At 36.8% G+C, this 23231-nt stretch overlaps 1 protein-coding gene across 1 annotated transcript in view; it reads right to left on the reverse strand.

The window, feature by feature from the left end:
- LOC121415024 (T-complex protein 1 subunit gamma-like) overlaps positions 1-16010 on the reverse strand; it is a 39013-nt gene extending 23003 nt beyond the window's left edge. The window contains exons 1-4 of the mRNA XM_041608073.1: positions 15901-16010; positions 15748-15809; positions 7984-8034; positions 5657-5719 (exon numbers count right to left, since the gene is read on the reverse strand). Coding sequence (XP_041464007.1) covers positions 5657-5719; positions 7984-8034; positions 15748-15809; positions 15901-15937 — 213 coding nt within the window. The 5' untranslated portion in view covers positions 15938-16010. The remainder of the gene's footprint in view (positions 1-5656; positions 5720-7983; positions 8035-15747; positions 15810-15900) is intronic.
- Positions 16011-23231: the final 7221 nt, after the last annotated feature.

Genomic DNA, 23231 nt, shown 5'->3' on the forward strand with positions numbered 1-23231 from the left:
TGACGTCAGTCTTGAGGCTGGAGAAAGGCAATGGAAAGCCTTTTGTCCAAATCCCCTACAAAACCTGATCATTGTAGTTTTTCTTCAGCAAAATACCCAGCTGCCAAGCAGTGAATATACACAAACTTACACTATTGTACTAAGTAGCTTACATATTTCCCATTTGTTAATTGCACGTTTACATCGTTTACATGTAGCTCCGGTCTGGGTCTTTAAAAGAATAAATCCCAACAAATTCTACATTTTCCAAGAGGAATCAACCAAAATGTTACATTAGAGGGAACAAGTGGTTAAATAATTACTCATTAATGAAAACACTCATATGATAATAAAATACTATGTCCATTGACCCAAAATGACCTTTGACCATGATCATGTGACCCAAGACATGTGCAAAACAATAATTCATACTTGATTACCCTTTTGTCTATGTTTCATGAACTACATGTGTAAATCCATAAACTTTCTAAGTAATGACAATTACACAAATACCCCCAACATGGTCACATTTCATTGACCCTAAATGACTTTTGATTTTGGTCATGTGTCCAGAAAAAAGCATACGATATTAAAGGACAAGTCCACCCCCCAAAAAAATTGATTTGAATAAAAAGAGAAAAATTCAACAAGCATAACACTGAAAATTTCATCAAAATCGGATGTAAAATAAGAAAGTTATGGCATTTTAAAGTTTGGCTTATTTTCAAGAAAATAGTGATATGAACGAGCCAGTTACATCCAAATGAGAGAGTTGATGACATCACTCACTCACTATTACTTTTGTATTTTATTATATGAAATATGAAATATTTTTATTTTCTCGTCATTGTCATGTGAAATGAAGTTTCATTCCTCCCTGAACAAGTGGAATTCCATTATTTTAACATGTGCTTCAATCAATAAGGTCCTAATCATCAAATTCGTAAAAATTGAAATATTGAAATTCAAACAATAAAAAACAAAAAAATAGTGAGTGAGTGACGTCATCAATTCTATCATTTGGATGTAACTGGCTCGTTCATATAACTATTTTGTTGAAAATAAGCGAAACTTTGAAATGTCATAACTTTCTTATTTTACATCCGATTTTGATGAAATTTTCAGCATTTTGCTTGTCTTATTTTTCTCTATTGATTTAAATCAGCATTTTTCTGAGGTGGACTTGACCTTTAAGGGATACATGGTTACTCTTATGTCCCAAGTTTCATGACCTAGATCTATCATCTATGGTCATTTTCAAACGTGAGTGACACGACAATCGGAGAGGTTTAAGGGCTCATATCTTCAAAATTAAAGGTTATGAATCAATCATGACTACTATATTATGTACAATGTAGGACTGGCATGGGCCACTGCGAGTTTGATTTGAATTCAACAATTCGTTTAGTGGATATGATTAAAAAACGGTGCGTGAGTGACACGACAAATTTTGGACATGGGTTTCTGACCACTAACACATATGGTTGGATTCGTGCCCAAGTAGTTGTCATGGAGTACTGTGAGTACCAGTAAATGGACATAAATAGTGTACTATCTAACACATATATAGTCAAAATCAATAAAACCTTCTCTATAGAAAATGGTACCCTCCTACATGTATATAGCGTGAGTGACACGACAAGTGCAAAAATACAACATTTATCTCAACATTGAAAGTATTTTTTGCATGATCTAGAAGAGTAAAATACCATTAACCAAAAAACAAGCTTAATTACATAATAACTGCTTTCTTTAAAGTTCATAATATGTCATCCTGATGTTTTATTCTTGGTTTATGGTCATATTTGCCCATCAACTCACATTCCCTATACCATACCACATTGTCACACTAGGGCTTCTACCACTCTCCTCTTTAGAGGAGGAGGGGCACTTGACTCCTTTTTCTTGAAATACTGGATTACAATATTATCCTCCTTTAATATTTTAGGCATTGTCCAAATAGGACATGGCAGTTTCAATGTCTTTTTTGGTACCAAACCCCAATCACGTTGCTGCACACTTCAGATGGACTATCAGCAAATCCTTGAGAAACTTGGGAATTCATCTCAACAAGCATAGGTTTTCTCCTGAACACTACTTGTATGTGGACCCTCCCAAGGCAGTACATGTAGGCACTGTACCAAAATTCAGAGCTATGCTTTTAGCTGGAATCTTGTAAGCACCTTTTCATTGCTAATTATTTGATCATATACCATACCACGGGAATCCAGGGAAAGCCACAAGGTGAAAGACGCAGTCAGTACCTGATTCTTGCAGTCTGCTACTATTACATAACAACTGCAAGTCATTAGCCTTTCCTTTTCTAAGCCCTTGGATGTCACACTAAAATCCAATTCAGCATCCCAACCAGGCTCCCTTTATACCTCAATAGCTTTTTCCCCTCGAGGTCCAGCTCTGTTCTTATCAGGGTACCCCCCCAAAAAAAAAATTGATCTACTGGTACATGGCAACCCATCCGAAGTTGCTCAAATCAAAATGCGGTCTCGGTTGGGACTCGTTGGGACCTACATGAACATGCGTCATTTTGTTGTAATGAATATGTGTAAATGCAAATCTGCTCTGAACACACACCGACCCGCTTATGGTAGTTTGCTGTTCAGACCCTACATGTAGTTAATCACTAGCGGTATGAATGGTTGCCAAACAAATAATGATTTTGAACTTGGCATGTAGCTGCTTCAAGTAGGGACAGTGATTTTCCGCGATCGCGGAAAACGGACGGAATTCACGGAATCGGCTGTTTGAAACGGAAAGTGGCTTTTCAAACGGAAAATCACGGAAAACATGTTTTTTCTCAAAATGCACAAAAAGCAACAGAAATTAATCCCAAATCCTCAACAAAATACCAATATCAACTGAAAAAACACGATCTCACTTTGCAACAACAATCATGACAATCAACACATCGTAACTACACTCGAGCCTCTCCATCACTCGATCGTATCTAAACTAGTTTACACTAACGTCCGCATAGAAGGCAGAATCTGTCAGTGTGTTACTGCCCTCTACGTTCGGTCATAATATAATGATCACGGTGATTCATCAAATCCAAAATGGCGGATATTCGGAAGTAGTCGGCTGCTCAAAACGAAGTCCGAAAAGTCCCAAAATCAGCGATAAAATCCCATTTAACAATAAAATAATGCTAATAATATGAAAGGTGAGAATATATTCATGTTATGTTTCCCTAAATATTTTATGAGCTTGAATCTCTTTGATTAATATGGATTTTAAAGCGATGTTAGTACAATGGTAGATGCAAATTTTGAGCAGCGCTAGCATTTTGACATCGCTACTCATTGCGTATTGGTTTTCTATGTAAACGGAATTGTCAATTTTTCTTGTACACAAAGTCTATGGGGAAACGGAATTTCCGTTTTCAGACATGCTGAAACGGAATTTGAGATTTTCTGAAACGGAAAAGGCAATTTTTAGAAATGGAAAATCACTGTCCCTATTCAAGCAATATCCAAAATGTTCTATCAAATCTCAGTACATTCTCACCTGAAATGTTTGTTTTCTTGCAAATTTGTTTATTTCATGTCCTGGAATACAAGCTTTATGGCAAATGAAAAGGTTGATTTAATCAATCAGAAGGAAAAGAAAAATATTTTCTTTTCCGAATTTGAAAAAATGTTTGGTGTTCATGGTGATCTCTTATATCTCATGTACACTACTTTACCACTAAATTTCTGCAAATTTCAAAAAAGGATCCCTGACTTTTCTAAAGCTCTATGAGTATAACAAAGAAATAACATTGCTCAAAAGAAAGGTGAACTTTCTGCTCATTTCTGTAAATGGAGACAGAGAATGTTCGAGTAATACCTAGGTACATGTATGACTTGAAACATCACCATCACCAACCCTTTATGCATTGTAAATATGTCCATTGCTAAAGTATAGTGGTTTTTCTCTTGATACATTCATAATTTTGTGTTGATTGATTATTCTTAATCACAGTACATTCACCAAAATATGAATTAGGATCCGAGTCTTCACACCAATGGAAAATTGTCAGGATTTTTTAAACCAAGGCAACCACGGAGAGGAGAGAAAATAGATGAACTCAATGTCAAATTCAATATTTCCATAAAAAGGAGTAAAATTAGGAAGATGGAGGAAATTATTAGCCTAAAATAGGCCTAAATGATGTCAGGAACAACATTTTGACTGTATCTCTGGTAAAACGCTTCAAACATTACTGGATGTCCTTTTTTATACACAATATAATACCGTGAGTGACACGACATTGTGAGTGACACGACACAACTTTAACAGTTAATTTTAGCTTTACCTTAACACATTGGACCAAGTTACTTTATATACAATAAGGTACAGATAAACTGTATTTGCTCCAGTACTGGGATAAATTAATTTTCAGAATACACAGCTCTAGAAAACTTTTTGCATTTAAAACGTGAGTGACACGACAACCAGTTTTGAAAACTTCGAAACCCATTTTTTTTCAGAAAAACACTTCACAGAATTTTTTTTTGCTATTTAGGAGTTAGATACAATACACAGCTTGTATCTTGCCAACAAATGTGCTTCTAATACAAATTTTATATTGTGATAGGCAATATGTGAATTTTAATGCCAAAATCAACATTTTGTAACATTTAATTTCCCTTGCATAAAATTCACTGTATCTCAAGACATAATTAATACTTTTATGTAAATGAAATGGAAAAATATACTTTAAGATGTCTAGTTTCAAAACACATTGATGCCTAATGATTTCTAGCAAGTTTTAATTTTCACCCCCATGTCCACTTTTGTTTGAAAATGACCCTATAAGCTTTAAAGTTATGATGGAAATTCCAAAAATACCCCCAACATGGTCAAATTTGTTTGACCCTAAGTGACCTTTAACCTTGGTCATGTGACCTGAAACACAGGAAGGATCTTCAGTGTTACACTATCACTCTCATGTCCAAGTTTCATGAACTAGGTCCATATACTTTATAGTTATAACAACATTTAAAAAACTTAACCTTGGTTCAGATTTCGATATTGATTCCCCCCAACATGGTCTAAGTTCATTGACCCTAAATGACCTTTGACCTTGAAACTCAGGCAGGGTGATCAGTAATACTAGTTTACCCTTACATCCAAGTTTCATGAACTAGGTACATATAGTTTTTGAGTTATGATTACATTTCAAAAACTTAACCTTGGGTAAGATTTTAATGTTGACGCTGCCGCCTCCATCTGAAGTGGCGCCTATAGTCTTGCTCTGCTACGCAGGCGAGACAAAAATGAGGTAAAAATGAAGTGTGTGATGTCATGCACAGTAAACATTTAGTTCACGAGAAAGTCTGTAAAATTAAGGTCCACTGTCATTTATCATCCTAGTGCTAGGTAAAATGAACTTTGTGAATTGTAAAATCTAAGCTGCAAAATTATCGTAGCAAAGATTGCCAACCCAGATAAGAACCTGTGAGGCAATTTATCAATATTGCTTAGAAAAAATACCTGACATTCAGCTGGAATACCATGCATGTTTTGCTGACTTCTCAGCAATTAACCAATTTCTTAATACTTTGGCACATAATTGTTATTTATAGACACTTGGGTTGTCATTTTACTGGATACAATATGAACTTAAGCTGAAATCATTACTACTACCAGCATTTAAAAATCTTGAAATGATTACCTCTCTGAGGATGCAGTTTCCATCGTTGGTCATTACGATGCCTCCCATAGGATCCATCAACATCTGTTTCAAATCAAAATATTTCAAAGAATTATTCATTTAATAGTCTGTCTTGCTTGCATTTCGGGTTTTATTTTTATTGAATTGAATTTATACACAGAATTGTTCAACAGAATATTTTAATTATTTGGCATATTATTGCTTAACTAGCACATCAATGATGTGGAGCTCATCCGGCATCTCGCAACGAAATTTAACACAATTTTAATTTCATCCCAGTTGACACTGTAGTGAATTGCATTGGTGACATAAATTGAGGATATAGAATTGAAATTTATGAAGAAATGACATAGAAGCATTTTTTTGTGATCTATGAATGGGCTAACTTGTATTCAGACGATATCACCCGAAACCCGATCTGTTTGAACCAAACAGAAGTGAAAATTTATCCTTTTACTGCTTACAAATGACAGAGTTACTCCAATTTTTAGGAAAATATGGACATTATCAGAGCCTTTTATGAGTATGAACTGCGAATTTTCAATTTTGACAGTTCTGTGAGATTTCTGCCAAGTTTAGCCAAGCTTCGTTCGCGCAACCAGTAAAGAATTTACCACGTGAGTTGTGTGGCTGGCTAGCTACATATGTACACTGTACTGTACCTGCTCTAGTTGCAATTACATGCGATTCATTCTGTGTGTGAATGACAGAATTTATCGGGGGGGGGGGGAATTGTTTGCAGTGAATTTCACCATTTCTGGAAAAGTTATTGGCCCAACAATGGTTTCTATTACTGGTCATGTTGGACACTTAAAATCTTACTATTTTTGGAAAAATTACTGGCCCGACAATGATATTTTTTACTAGTCATTTCGGACCAGTAAATCTTCCTATTTCTGAAAATCTACCGGCCCGACAGCGATTTTTACTGGTCCGGGACCGTCGGACCGCCGCTAGTGTCGAGCCCTGCATAAGGTATGACAAGGTCTTGTAAATATTTTTGTTGCCATACCATTTAAAACTTTCCAAGTGAAAAGCATTTTAAATTCTATATGGTTTCGGTTTGGCAACCAACTTTAAGAGAAATGAAGAAATGTGTTGATATTTTGATATACCAGTTAAAACCCTGGCAGCTGTATTCTGAGCATATTGAATTTTATTAACTCTGGGTAATACCTCGGTTACATTTGCTCTACGGCAGTACAGTGAGTCGAAAATAGCAATTTTAACATTTTTTGTACCAGCTAAATATCGTTAGTTTGAATAACAAGTGGAATGCCTCTGGCGGTCTCACCTGCATCACGCGATTCAATATAGCAGCAGTGCTGACTTTGAAAACAACTACAACTCGTACAAGATGTTCAGTGATACTTGGTTACTCTTATTTCCACATTTTATGATCAAACTAGATCAATACACTTACAGAGATATGATGGTAATTCAACAAATACCCCCATCGTGGCCAAAGGCTATTGACCTTACATGACCTTTGACGTTGATCATGTGACCTGACACTCACACAGGATGTTCAGTGATACTTGATTACTCTTATGTCCAAGTTTCATGAGTCAGATCCATAAACTTTCAAAGTTATGATGGTACCGGTAATTCAACAGATACCCCCATTATGGCCAAAGTTCATTGACCTTTGACCTTGGTCATGTGACCTAAAATGCGCACAAGATGTTCAGTGATACTTGATTACTCTTATGTCCAAGTTTTATGAGCTAGACCTACATACTTTCAAATTTATGATGGTAATTCAACAAATACCCCCAATTCGGCCAAAGTTCTTTGACCCTAAATGACCTTTGACCTTGGTCATGTGATGTGATGTGAAACTCATACAAGATGTTCGGTGATACTTGATTGACCTTATGTCCAAGTTTCATGAACTAGGTCCATATATTTTCTAAGTTATGACATTTCAAAAACTTAACCTTAGGTTAAGATTTTGATGTTGATTCCCCCAACATGATCTAAGTTCATTGACCCTAAATGACCTTTGACCTTGGTCATGTGACATGAAACTCAGGCAGGATGTTCAGCAATACTTGATTAACCTTATAGCCAAGTTTCATGAACTAAGTCCTTATACTTTCTAAGTTATGCTGTCATTTCAAAAACTTGACCTTAGGTTAAGATTTGATGTTGACGCCTCCGCCGCCGTCGGAAAAGCGGCGCCTGTAGTCTCACTCTGCTATGCAGGTGAGACAATAAAACGGCTGTTTTCGATTCAGAGTGCCTCAGATCAGTCACTGAATTGAGGTAAAGAAAACTGATGTTACAGATAAAGTGTGTAGGCCTAAACTGCAGTTTAATCTTACCTTTAGCATCGAGCGTGGTCCGAGGCATGTCCTGATAACATCTGCTATGGTCTGTTAAAAGAGAAAACAAGACAAAAATTGCACTCATTAAAGATCCCAATGAAGTCAAAAATAAGATTAGTAAATAGGATTTCTGTTCTAGTCAGCAGCCATTGCTTCATTACAGAATATTTGCCGACACTCAGGGTTGGCGCATTTTAAATGGTGTGTTTTAAAACACCTATTTTTTTTTACAAAAAAAAACATGTTTTAAAACACTGCAGAGACTTGTGTTATAAATTTGCAGATGTGATTTTAGATAAATGTTTTTTTTATACTGTTATTTCTGAAGTTTTTGAGCAATTTTTGGTCTGCATGCATGTACAAAATGTTGCGTAATTTTGGAACCGCATACCAGGGGGTCGCAATTTTGGTCTCAAAAGTTGTGTAAGACTCGAAAAAGAAAAGAGTGACGCTGTAAAAAAATTTGCACAGTGGATTAATTGCAAAAATTGACGAAGGGGGCTGAATCAGCCCCCCTCCAGTCTTATTAGGGTTAAAAAAAACATTCTATAGGCCTACTGATTGTTTTTAATATACATTTGATCAGAATTCCTGAATTGAAAAAATAAGAAGTTCAAGGGACTCTATATATAGATTTGAATTGAATATTTATTGCATGCAAAAAAAGTTGGTATAATTGATTCAAATGAAATAAAGCATGTTGATTTACCGGTAATGAAATTAATTTTTGAAACCCCATACACATATACGTCAATTTCTTCCATTGTGCAAATTCTCTTCACCCCCCCCCCCCCCCCCCATTGACAAGACTCAGTATACCTTGGGACTACATGTATATATGTTCATAGGAATTAAATGTCAAATTACTCATAAAGTGTTCTTTTTTGTAAGCATTCAATTTCCATGATTTAGTAATTTTGGGGGAAATATGAACTTGAATGGGTGTTCAAGAGCTTAAATCATACTATATTTAGTGTATTTAGTGTATAGTTTAATTGATTCACAGAAAATGGCATCATTCGTCGGAAAAAACCTTTTAAAACGTTTTAAAACAATAAAAAGCGTTTTTTTTTTTTTTTAATAAAACGTTTTTTATTACAACCCTGCCAACGCTCCTCGCTACTCTTACTGGGGATCCCTAATAAAACTCTCATTGGAGATAATCTCTCTCTCATGGGAGACAGTCTCCATATTGGCTGCACGCCTCTACTGATAACAAAGACGGCAAGATGGCTACAATAACAGACTGTAAGTAAACGCCTCTTTACTTAAAATATTTTCTATTTGATTTTATTCAATAATATGTATATTTAGTGACAAAAGCTTATTTTAGCCTATTTACATAAGTTTGGGTTCAAAACCTTAAAGAAAACAAGTAGATCTATTTCAACATTATAATTGCCAAAATACTCTGTTTGTGTAGAGTGCCGTCCCAGGCTCTGTGGAGAGCAATCCTATGTCGGTAGAATGACTTACTCTCCAGGGGCCCGTTTCTCAACACCGTCATAAGTCTAACTTCTTGACTAAATCGGAGATAGTGAACTACGTGTCCGCAAACTGTTTCACGAAGCCCTCTTTGCCAAGATCGGGTACAACAACCTCACTAAATATTCATGACACCTCAGAACCTGTCATAACTTCTTTCTTAATGATGCAGAGTCATCATGTGGGTTAGAGTATGACATGAAAAAGTGCCTTGAAATTTGAATATTATAATCTCACGTAAACAATAGAAGTTAAAATTACATGGCAAAACAAGTGGGATAGATCATTCAATGATAATTGTAGGATAGTGGTCCCCAAGTCTGCGCACCTAACACAATTGGAGTTATTCAACTTCTTTTTATTCCACAGAATCTTTCTGTTAATAATGTTCCTTATATTATCATGAGTGTACCAAATATCTCATTAAAATTTGAAATATAGGATTTTCTTTGAAAAAACCTAGGGCAGTAATTTACAGATTGAAAAAAAAGATGGTACTCCATGTCTGCGCATCCATTCACTTTGCAAACAATTCAGGTATTTTGATGAGAAAGGCTGCATTTTGAGGCCATCACACAAAACGCGACACTTGAAATGCCCTAAATTCATTATTTTTCCATCATTTTGAGACAGATTTTTGATTGAATAATCTATCTATGTGTTGCATGTATAAAGTTTGTGTTCGTTGCATATTTTTTTTTACTAGAATCGCGCAGGTATGCGTGTGCGCAGACAAGGGGGGACTGCCAAGACTTGGGGGGACTACCCAGACTTGGGGTGACTGCCAAGACTTGGGGGGACTGCCAAGACTTGGGGGGACTGCCAAGACTTGGGGGGATTGCCAAGACTTACCGGGACTGCCAAGACTTGGGGGACTGCCCAGACTTGGGGGGAGTGCAAAGACTTGGGGTGACTGCCAAGACTTGGGGGGACTGCCAAGACTTGGGGGGAATGCCAAGACTTGGGGGGACTGCCAAGACTTGGGGGGACTGCCCAGACTTGGGGGACTGCCCAGACAAGGGGGACTGCCAAGACTTGGGGGACTGCCAAGACTTGGGGGGACTGCCCAGACTTGGGGGACTGCCCAGACTTGGGGTGACTGCCCAGACTTGGGGTGACTGCCAAGACTTGGGGGACTGCAAGACTTGGGGTGACTGCCAAGACTTGGGGGGACTGCCCAGACTTGGGGGGACTGCCCAGACAAGGGGGACTGCCAAGACTTGGGGGACTGCCAAGACTTGGGGGACTGCCCAGACTTGGGGGACTGCCCAGACAAGGGGGACTGCCCAGACAAGGGGGACTGCCCAGACTTGGGGGACTGCCCAGACTTGGGCGAACTTGCCATGTACCGTAAGGGCACTAGTATTCAACCCGTTTGGAGAATTTCCTTAAATATATAGAAATACAAAATTTACCTGAATTTCAGACCTGTCTTCTTTCCAAGAGCAAATGCTGGTTATTCTTTTCCGTTACTTTTTTCTTCAACCAGTCGACTGTGTTCGCGGGCGAGCGAATTATACGGCGATGGTTTTTGGCACTAGTATTCAATCCGTCGGCACCATGTTCAACCTAGCGATGAAAGATGGCCCTGTCTCTCAATCTGCCCTTGTCCCATCCGACTACGGACTAGACCATTTGAGATGAGACCAAACAGGGAATTAATCAAAGCCAGAGACTTACATAGATCTAGATCTAATTTAGCAATCTAAACCATTTTGAGATTTGCTATCTGTCCTCACTAGGTTGAATACTAGTGCCATTCAGTGCAAAAGGCCATAGCCACATGATTTGATCCCCCGTGCATACAGTCGACAGCTTGATAAAGAAAATACCGACAACCAGCTTTCTCGCCAGAAAAAAATTCACCCATGTCGGGGACTTGTGCTGCCACTCCCGGGGAGTGGGTGCGGGAGGGGGGGTTCACCCCTCCCTCGCGGAGCGCGGAAGCGACGGCCTTTTCATCAAATAGAGACGCTAAGGAAGCCCCATTGTGGCATATTTTTAAGCCCACACAAATGCACATAAATGCTAGGCCTGGGAGTAAACATCGATTGATCGAATGGTTCGATTGGCATGCCGCCAATCACCAATCGATTAGCAAAATTTACACAAATCGAATGTTCGGCAGATCCCGATTATGACATTGGGAGAACTCGAATACCCAAGTAATAATAACAAAATGACAAGAAAACAATGATGACACTTCATACAGGTTTAAAAATTATGTTACCGAGATAATTTTTCAAAAATAATCAATGATTGTATTACATTCACAGTTACACACCAACATGAAAGCGCTCCGAATTTTTTTTAATCCCACCCAACCTTGCCCTCGATACACAAAATGAGTTCATTGTCTGCGTGCACAAAACAATAAGAAAACACACAACCAAGCTCACTTGAGCTGATTGGACCTTCGGATAGCCAATGAAACTTTTGGGGAAACAAAGAAGGCAGTGGTTCCCTTATCAGGAGAGGTCATGACTTCAGAAATAAATTGACCCTCGCTCCCCATCTGTGTGTGTGTGAGGGAGAGAGAAAGATAAGGGTGGGAGCCTGAGAATGCCTTTCATGTTTCATAACAGCAACCTTTTTTCTATCCCCCTCACACAATGAAAACTACGTTCCAACATGCGCCCGTCTTCATCGGTACTTTCTCGACTAGTCTCCAAAAATAGACCCAGTTATACATGTAGGTTCAAATGATAAAAAATCGTAATTTTAAAAGGTATTAAATATTTTGCAAAATATTTTTTTGAAATACATCATGGAGCATAGCCGGTGTGATGTGCGGGGCAGACAGGGGAATAGGCAACGGAACGACCGTACCGTGCCGTCATATGCCCGCAATAGCAGCCGCGAGCTAGCTGGGCGCCTTGCCACTTTCCTAGCCGTAGTAGGCCTGTAAGTGGTCTTAAGTTGGTGGGACTTCGACGCAACCCGATAAATGAAGTTGATATCACTAAGATGAGTTAATGGAGTGCGAGTGTATTATTTTTTTCTGAATATTTCCATTTAATTTTTCCACGCATGTCGCTGAAATTTTACGCATGGTTCCACTTGGTCTCCATTTCCGCACGCATGGTGTTTGAACCATGCGTATTATACACTGGCGAGAACGCTGCCGACAACAGATTACCCTGGAAATAACACAGGTATGACTATGAAATTAAGATTAATTCCCTATTTCTAAATATTTTGGGGAATATTTCAAAATCTTTGAATTATGCCGGATTGAATACTAGTGGCATTGAGTCGAAACTTCGCGCATGTCCATACTTCGCAGACGGTCATTATCTCAAAAACTAGCCAATATCCTTAAAATCTGACATCATCAACGTGAAAAGGGACCTAAAATTACCCTTTGGAGAAAGTTTCTTTAGGATGAGTTCAGTATTCATAAAAATATTGGCAAAAGATCGGCAAATTTGTCACCGCTAGCGCCCGTTTTGAAGAAATCTGATATTCTAAACAAACATCACGATATCACCATTTGCAAGCAGAAATCATCAAAAATGTGAGTTAAATGTGGTACTAACCGATTCTATAGCATTTTGCCATCAACCTTTTGAGCTTGAGTTTTTTTTTAAATCTCCACAAAAGCTTTGGTGCGTGAAGTTAGGTCACACTTTTTCTGAACGGTTTTCCACCGCAGCCCGCATTTGCCGATCAGAATGGAATTTTGAGATCACGATACCTGCGAAACCCCTTGACATACTTTACATTTTCGTCCATGATTTCATAGTTTACGATCTTGCCATCAATGTGTTAACTATTTCTTGAATTGATTTTGTATAAATTATATTTTGTGAAAAAATTAAGCCTGATGAATATTTTTGAAAAGTGCGCAAAGTTTGGACACCCCATCATAAAGAAAATGGTAAAATCTAAAAGTAAACGCCACAAAACCATTGATTTTGAAATAGTAAAACAATATATTAAGGGATTCTAGTTAGGAAGCCTTTTGTGAAACAGGTTTAGCAAGATTGGAACGAACTCCGTATTTAGTGGATAAAGATACTTGTCAGACTCGGTGTTGAGAAACGGGCACCTGAACTTCGATCCTGAAGCCTCCAGGCTATGAGTGATTGTATTACCAACCGGCCTTGTATTACCGAACGCGCGCATTATATGCGTCAGAAAATAATCAAATACGCTCAAACCTTTCCAACATCCTTCCAAAGGGAACTTGAATACAAAAATGATGAAAAATTATCAAAAACACAATTTAGAGTGTCTTTATATCCTCAAAACAATAAAATATGGTCAAAATAGCTCATCAATCTGTGACTTTGTTGTTTTCCAACTTTTCCCATAGAAAACACATGTTCATCAGTTCATAGGGCATGTAGGGCTGATCACCGAAAGCAGCGGAGGGAGAAAATCAGGAAGGAAGGTAATAGTAATACGATACCTTTTTCAAGTGACCAAAATATTTCACTTGCGAAGAGAGGTCTGATACACTTGTTCACTGCTACCACCCTGCCTGTGGGGAATCTAGAGGTAGGACTATGGTATGCCAATGTTGTACAGAGCACACACTTTAAAAAATCATTAAAATATCACTTTTGTGACCAAAATTACTAATTTCCATACAGTTGAAATTAATTTTTCATTAGTAATTGGGAATAATTTTTTCAGTCACCAGAGCGCTCAAAAACTTGAATTTTGGGCATATATTTGTGTACGCCCTCTATTGGTGGAAAGTAATATGGCAAGAAAATTTTCATTTTTTTATCTCTATTTTTAATTAAGAAAAAAATGATTTAAAGAATCAAATTTAAATAAGAGCCAAGTTGTATGAATAGATGTAATGGAAACTGTCAGTGTAAAAAAATCAAGCATTTGCCCCAAAGAAAAAGAGAAAATAAGCCAAACATTGCCACCCTTATTTTGTCACACATAGCCTGGAGGCGTTCTGGGGTAAAAATCATAGTACTATTCGTACCTTTACCCCCTAACGCCTGGCGCTTGGCCCTATAGGGCCGCACGTAGCCAAGGAAAATGCAACTATACAAATGCACCAAACAGCGCCTTATAATTTGAATCTGACGTTAACACTTCTGTACATGGGTAAAAATATCGGTTAGCAACGATTGGTTAATATGAAATTTACTGAAATTGAAAGAAATGGCAGAAATGGGATGAAGAAATAAAAGTAGAAGAGAGTTTACTCACATTTGTTGTCTTCGCCATCTTGGATCCATTGTTAATGCAACCTAGTTACGTGACGCTTATAGAGGGCGGCAAAATCAAGTGCTAAAATGTCCCGCTTCAACCACTGAACTAGGGGGGTGTTTCATCAATATTGTCGCGCGACTGACAGTTGTCGCGTGACAATATTGATGAAACACCCCCCTAGTTCAGTGGTTGAAGCGGGACATTTTAGCACTTGATTTTGCCGCCCTCTATAAGCGTCACGTAACTAGGTTGCATTAACAATGGATCCAAGATGGCGAAGACAACAAATGTGAGTAAACTCTCTTCTACTTTTATTTCTTCATCCCATTTCTGCCATTTCTTTCAATTTCAGTAAATTTTATATGAACCAATCGTTGCTAACCGATATTTTTACCCATGTACAGAAGTGTTAACGTCAGATTCAAATAATAAGGCGCTGTTTGGTGCATTTGTATAGTTGCATTTTCCTTGGCTACGTGCGGCCCTATAGGGCCAAGCGTTAGGGGGTAAAGGTACGAATAGTACTATGATTTTTACCCCAGAACGCCTCCAGGCTAGCCACACATGGAGATATAACTGAGAACAAGGTTATATTATACCCAGTTGTTGTGTGTCCGGACAGGTTGTGTGTACGGACGATCAATTTTAAAAAGTCATTTGGAAAAATTTACAAGTGAAGTTTCATCAATTTTTAGTACAAAATGTTAGGAAATATTGTAGAGAGCAAAATAGAAGATGATTACCAGTTTTACATCTATTGAATTCATATTTTTAGTGTAATCCAAAGACAAAAAAGAAGGCTTCAAAATTATAAAGTGTCCGGACACCCGACCCCCCATCCTAGCATAACCTTGTTCATTGAATGAGTGGTGATACGTAGCTCATGTCGTAAAAATGAAAAAACCATTTCAGCAAATTTTGGCATAGGATTTATATCGTAGGTATTTGTGTATTTATGGTGAAAGTTTGGTGAATTTTATTGGATTAATGTGTTTGATATGATCAAATTCATGAAAAGTGTTCAGTAATACGAGCCACTGGCACTACCATACCACTAGAATACGCCTACCCCAAAATACACTTCTCAATACTCACCTTCGCTGCCGCGACATTTCCGATTTGAACTTTCTTTCCACTCTCTCGTTTTGTGTTTTGATCTAAAAATAACAAACAAATGAAACCCATGTAAGAGACATTGTAAGCGATTAGTTCGTCAATGAATATTTATAAAAGTTTATGAGAACTTACTGAGAACCAACACGGGAGCTCTGCCTGGCATCATCATTTTGAATCTCTTGTGTTTTGGAACAATCTCGAATATACGTGAATTTGCGGTATACGGTATAGGTACCGGTATACGGTACCACGTACCCACGTGCAATCTATATCTAGGCAACTTGCTAAAAGGATACCGGTACTACACAGCTCGGCCAGGTAAATTTCATGTCCAGAAGCGAATCGACACAATTTTGCGTTGTGATGCGCTTGCCTAATTAGTATACATCTCTATATGATTTAGATCGAGCTCATACTAGTTCTCGGGCCCAGATCAAGCAGTGGCGTAGCTACGGGGGGCCGGGGGGCACATGCCCCCTTGGGTTGTCCCCCCCCATGTGCCCCCCTGCAAAAAAAATTGGCAGAGCAAAAAAAGGGAGAACTTAAGAAAAGAAAAAAGAAGGAGAAAGCCGAAAAAGGAGAGGAAAATAAGAGGAGGAAGACGAGTGAATGAAATAATGTGAGGGGACTTGCAAAAAAAATCTTTCATGTTACTATATAAAATTTTTGCTTGCGCTTCGCGCCAGAATTGCCTGTTCGCAGTGAGATTCATATCTTACTCAATAGGCTGATATGCATGGAGCAAGTTTTGAAGTCAACATATTTAATAGCTCGGACATCGAGCTTTCATTATTTTTTTTTTTCATTTACAAATTTAAGTGCTCTGTAAAATGTCCGTTTTATGGTCTACATAATTGCTCACGCTGCGTGGTCACATTGTTTGATTTGCCAATTTTCTATTGTCTACGTGTATTCCATAAAGTTCCAAAATGTATTCAGAATGCCCAGATTCTAGGTCTAAATCTAAAACATGCGCGATAGCCTGCATGTTCTTGATTTAAAATGTTCTTTATTTAAAATCATCCAGTTTAGAATATCAATAATTGTCTACTCTATTATCTACTATAGATGAGCGCACACCATGCTGGTGCTAGCTCTGTGTAGCAACAGTTCTCTTACCTAATCTTAATTGATATTTGCTATTTAATTGTCAACATTGGTCTTATATAGTTTCCAGGAGCCCGGCTGCTAGGAAAATTTTAACTCTGGAAAGCAATTTCAAATGTGTGAATTCAGGAAGGAAAGTTTTTGAGGTGTTCTGTTTTTATATTGTGCAGCCATATTGCACTCTCCAATGTACTGTAACTATTGTTAACCTTGTATTGTTATTATCTGGTTAAGCTTGACTGTGAGTACTATTGTTGGGATCTGTTATGTAATTGTGATGGCTTCTTTTCATCTCTGTGTTCTTTTAGCACTGGGTGCATTGTGCTTCCGTGTGGATGGCATTCCTTGCACAGATACCTATACCCAGTCGTCTGTTAGTAGCCCTGCAAATAAGCTTGCACATCAGCCTTACATTAGGAGTGGCTTCTTAAAAAGAAGAATCCTGTATAAAATTCATGTGCAAGTTTCCAACTTGACTTGATATTTTTCTGGTGATATTCATCCAAACCCTGGGCCAGAAAGTGATAATATAAATATAATTCATTATAACCCTGCTATGACCAATGCTTCTTCTCAATCAAAATCTACACAAGTAATCAAATATAGTCATTCTGAGCTATGGCATTGGAAAGATAACTCTTCCACATTACCACATAAAACCTTAAATGTTATTGCATCATACGGGCTTCAACCTCGTAATCGAAAAACACGCCGGGGAAATAGGGGCGGAAAACGCCGAAACTGTCGCCGAAATAAAAGGCTGGCAACTTTTTGTGACTCGATCTTCACGACACAAAGTTGATCAGGCTGAACAGAATGTCTCATTCTGCATGATTAATACACGATCAGTTCGTAATAAAACTTCTAAATTTAATGACTTCGTTGTAGATCCCAATTTTGATATTGTTGGTATTTGTGAGACATGGTTGCACCCAGATGATGATGCAGTGATAGCAGCACTAAATCCAGGTGGATACAAGTTCATTCACACTCCAAGACTTCATAAAAGAGGCGGTGGAGTTGCATTTCTTTATCGTAGTAACCTTAATATAAAAGTTGTTCCTCCTTCTCTTGATATTAATATATTTGAAATGATTGAAATCAGTATTGCACTGAATTCTATATCTGTGGATATGTGTATCATTTATAGGCCACCAGGTGCCTCATCTACACTCAAGGAATTCACTGATTTCTCTTGTCTATTAGATTATCTTCTCTTTAAGAATTATTCCAGTTTGTTAATTGCTGGAGATTTTAATGTTCATGTGAACGATGATTCTGTAAATACTAAGCTTTTCCTTGAAACTTTAAGTGCTTACGATCTCACACAGCACATTCATTTGCCAACTCATACTCATGGGCATACTCTGGACCTACTCATCACCCGCCAGTCAGATAGAAATATTGTGAAGGATGTAATGGTTATTGATGGCCTTCCTGACCACTCGGCCATTATTTGTAAATTGAACCTAGTAAAGCCTCCCGCTATAAAGAGTTTGATTTACACACGTTGAAAAATTTGTTGACAGAATTTCTAAACTATCTTTTCTTGAAAACTGCTCTTGCTCTGATATTTCAGTCTCTGTAGAACACTACAATACAATTCTAAGAACTGTTCTTGATGAACATGCTCCTGTAAAACAGCGACACGTAACAGTTCGCCCCAATACACAGTGGTCGGTATCCCCAGTGTGACTATAGTAGACCGGCCAAACCTCAAAAAGTGCTCTAGATAAGGATTCGACGGCAAAATTTGTTAATGCTTGGCATCCCAGCTAATAGTCTTGCAAAAATACCCAGGAATAGCGTACGGGAGGATGCCAAGCGCAATTTTGCGTGAAAGTGTCATTTTTAGCGTAAAATCTGAAAGACTGTCGAAAATCACGCATTTTGATATTTTGACGGATTATCATCATATTTTTTATTATCTTTGATATGAAATTATTTTCATTCAGAATTTCAAATCATAAGTCTACTAAATATGCATTTCAAATTTGAATATTACACACACACATATGGCACATTGAAACATAAAACCGCGATTTCCTCGAAATAAAAGTTTGTGAAAACTATCAATAGTTTGAAGTTTTTTTACGCAACATGAATTCTTCGATTTAAATGCGTTTATCCATCGAATGTATAGTAAATGTCCTAGTGCCCACAAATATTAAAAGAATTTTCAAGTAAGATGGTAGATATCTCATTTTATGTTATCCGAAAGGAGACAATGTGCATTTTACCAGGTGCGCATTTTGAAAGAAAAATTGAAAATACCGTACATTATGTACATAATTACATGTATAAGTACATACTAAAGCGAGTTTACATTTACATGTATAAGTCCATAATAAAGCGAGTTTTTAATTGGATAGCACAATTTGTCAATTCCTTGCATCCCAGCTAAAAGTCTTTCGGAAATACTGAGGAATAGCGTACGGGCGGATGCCAAGTGCACTTTTGCGTGAAAGTATCATTTTTAGCGTAAAATCTGGAAGACTGTCGAAAATCACGCATTTTGATATTTTGACGGATTATCATCATATTTTTGATTATCTTTGATATGGAATTATTTTCATTCAGAGTTTCAAATTATAAGTCTACTAAATATGCATTTCAAATTTGAATATTACACACACATATATGGCAATATGAAATATAAAATCGTGATTTACTCAAAATAAAGGTTTGTAAAAATTATTAATGGTATAATGTTTGTGTTCCGCATCTCAATTTCGTCAAGATTTAGTGCTAACCGAACAAATACTTAATAATTGTTGTCATGTCACATATAGTGAAAACAAATACTGAAATAAGATGCAAGATATATATCATTTTATGTTATATATATGCGAAATATAACAATGCACATTATTTTATCAGATGCGCATTTCTGATAAAAAAAATAAACAGCGCACAATATTACATCGATATTGCACATATCTTATATCAGTGCGATACTCGTCATATTATATAGGATTATGTTTGCTTTTGTAGAGTTCGATCTTCTTGCTATTTCCACGAATGAATTGGTGCTGAACTTAAATCTACCTGTGGCGATATTCAGAAATAGGTCTGATATTTAATTTGCCGTTACCATGGTAGCATTAATTTTACATGAATATCTATATCCAAAATCATAAAAAACATACATGTATGAATAAAGCGATTGAATTAGCATTTTTAAACCACTCTGTCATGCAATTTTCAGTGTAATGCTTATTGGATTTTTTTTCTCTGTTCAATCAAATCAATTTTATGTTGTGGTGGACTTGTCCTTTAAAGTTCACATTTCAAATCTTAAAGCTCATTTCATCACAGTGTATTGCCATTTTGGGAAATGCCATCGCACGACCATTATGACAAACAAATCTAAAGGCTAATGACCAGCGTCCAGCGCCTATATTGTAATATATAGATGGTCGTACAACTGCATTTCCCAAAAGGGCATTGGTATGTCCAGGGCTGCCCAGGGTCGGACTGTCCGGCCCCCGTCTTAGACCAGGACAACATGGACCTGTGGTAATAGCAAATGCAAAAACTTTGATGAAGTAAAATGAATTGAATGAAAATTATAATTTGCAATGCAAAAGACCAAATAACATTTATTATTCATATTTTAACATAATAATTATAGCAGCAGGACATGGAAACAACTGAAATTAATAATTCAAAAAAAAACGCCATCCATATAGCTCATCGAACCAAAATAACGTATGACCTTGATCATGTGAACTGAAATATGTGCAAAATGATCGATGATACTTAAATACCCTTATGTTCAAGTGTAATCTTTAACTGGATCAATAAAAATAAAAAGTTATGATGACATTTAAAAAATATCCCCATATGGCCAAAGTTCAGTGACTCTAAATGACTTTTGACCTTAATCATGTGATCTAAAACTTGTGCAAGACGATCAGTAATACATGAATATTAAAGTGTCATTAAAATTAAAGTGTCATTAATTTTTTTTTCTATACGTTCAAAGTTATAATGAAATTTTGAAAAATGTAACTTTGGTTAAGATTTCAAGGTTGATATGACGCTGTTATATCAAAACTACCGTCACCTCCACCGGAGAAGTGGCTCCTTTAATCCTGCTCTGCTATGCCGGCGAGACAAAAAAATAGGTACTGCCGTGCAACGGCCATTTTTTTTTTAATATACTTTGATAATCAAATAACTGAAGTAAAATGTAGATTGACAGAGTGGTTTAAAAATGCTAATTCAATCGCTTTATTCATACATATGTATGTTTTCTATGATTTTGGATATAGATATTCATGTAAAATTAATGCTACCATGGTAACGGCAAATTAAATATCAGACCTATTTCTGAATATCGCCACAGGTAGATTTAAGTTCAGCACCAATTCATTCGTGGAAATAGCAAGAAGATCGAACTCTACAAAAGCAAACATAATCCTATATAATATGACGAGTATCGCACTGATATAAGATATGTGCAATATCGATGTAATATTGTGCGCTGTTTATTTTTTTTATCAGAAATGCGCATCTGATAAAATAATGTGCATTGTTATATTTCGCATATATATAACTATAAAATGATATATATCTTGCATCTTATTTCAGTATTTGTTTTCACTATATGTGACATGACAACAATTATTAAGTATTTGTTCGGTTAGCACTAAATCTTGACGAAATTGAGATGCGGAACACAAACATTATACCATTAATAATTTTTACAAACCTTTATTTTGAGTAAATCACGATTTTATATTTCATATTGCCATATATGTGTGTGTAATATTCAAATTTGAAATGCATATTTAGTAGACTTATAATTTGAAACTCTGAATGAAAATAATTCCATATCAAAGATAATCAAAAATATGATGATAATCCGTCAAAATATCAAAATGCGTGATTTTCGACAGTCTTCCAGATTTTACGCTAAAAATGATACTTTCACGCAAAAGTGCACTTGGCATCCGCCCGTACGCTATTCCTCAGTATTTCCGAAAGACTTTTAGCTGGGATGCAAGGAATTGACAAATTGTGCTATCCAATTAAAAACTCGCTTTATTATGGACTTATACATGTAAATATAAACTCGCTTTAGTATGTACTTATACATGTAATTATGTACATAATATACGGTATTTTCAATTTTTCTTTCAAAATGCGCACCTGGTAAAATGCACATTGTCTCCTTTCGGATAACATAAAATGAGATATCTACCATCTTACTTGAAAATTCCTTTAATATTTGTGGCACTAGGACATTTACTATACATTCGATGGATAAACGCATTTAAATCGAAGAATTCATGTTGCGTAAAAAAACTTCAAACTATTGATAGTTTTCACAAACTTTTATTTCGAGGAAATCGCGGTTTTATGTTTCAATGTGCCATGTGTGTGTGTGTAATATTCAAATTTGAAATGCATATTCAGTAGACTTATCATTTGAAATTCTGAATGAAAATAATTCCATATCAAAGATAATCAAAAATATGATGATAATCCGTCAAAATATCAAAATGCGTGATTTTCGACAGTCTTTCAGATTTTACGCTAAAAATGACACTTTCACGCAAAATTGCGCTTGGCATCCGCCCGTACGCTATTCCTGGGTATTTTTGCAAAACTTTTAGCTGGGACGCCAAGCATTAGCAAGCATTAACAAATTTTGCCGTCCAAAGTATAAAAAATCGTTTTGGCCGGTCTACTACTAGTGACGGAGGTTGCTTTTTGGCGTCAGTTTATCGCAATATCGGGGAATGCATTTGGAGGTATTTCCCTATATCTAAGCAAGTTAAGACATTAATGCTGTCATGAAGCATATCAATGTTTTCGTAAATATATTCTCTTTCGTGTTGAATGCTGATATTAATGACAAAACAGAAAGATTTCAATGCACATGCAAATTTTTGCCTAAAAACATGAAATTTTTGGCATATTCTTATATTTTTCAAAAAATATTAACCGGAATGTCCTGAAAACACTTGCAATCGATTTCTACTCTCTAAACCAATGTGAAATGCGTATTTATTTAATATTTTTCAATTTTTTTGTGCAAAAATATGAAAATAATTGATTTTCATGAAAAATTCAAGATGGCCGACAAAAATGGGGTCCTCTGGGCCTTCCGTACAGGATATGACCCGGCAGCAACACATTCTTGACCTCTGATATCATGTCAACATCTTGGGACCATCAAACCTTTTGTACCCAATCGGCTGAATAAACTCTCCCAGCCCCCGGACTTATGTCGGACACGAGTGGGTAGCAGTCCATGTGGAGAGTGATGATCCCGGGTATGAGATACACATGATCCCACTAAAAGTAGATTGTTCAGTACGGACTGGAGATCATTTTATGACACC

Source organism: Lytechinus variegatus, chromosome 5 (assembly GCF_018143015.1).
Source record: "Lytechinus variegatus isolate NC3 chromosome 5, Lvar_3.0, whole genome shotgun sequence".
NCBI classification, from domain to species: domain Eukaryota; kingdom Metazoa; phylum Echinodermata; class Echinoidea; order Temnopleuroida; family Toxopneustidae; genus Lytechinus; species Lytechinus variegatus.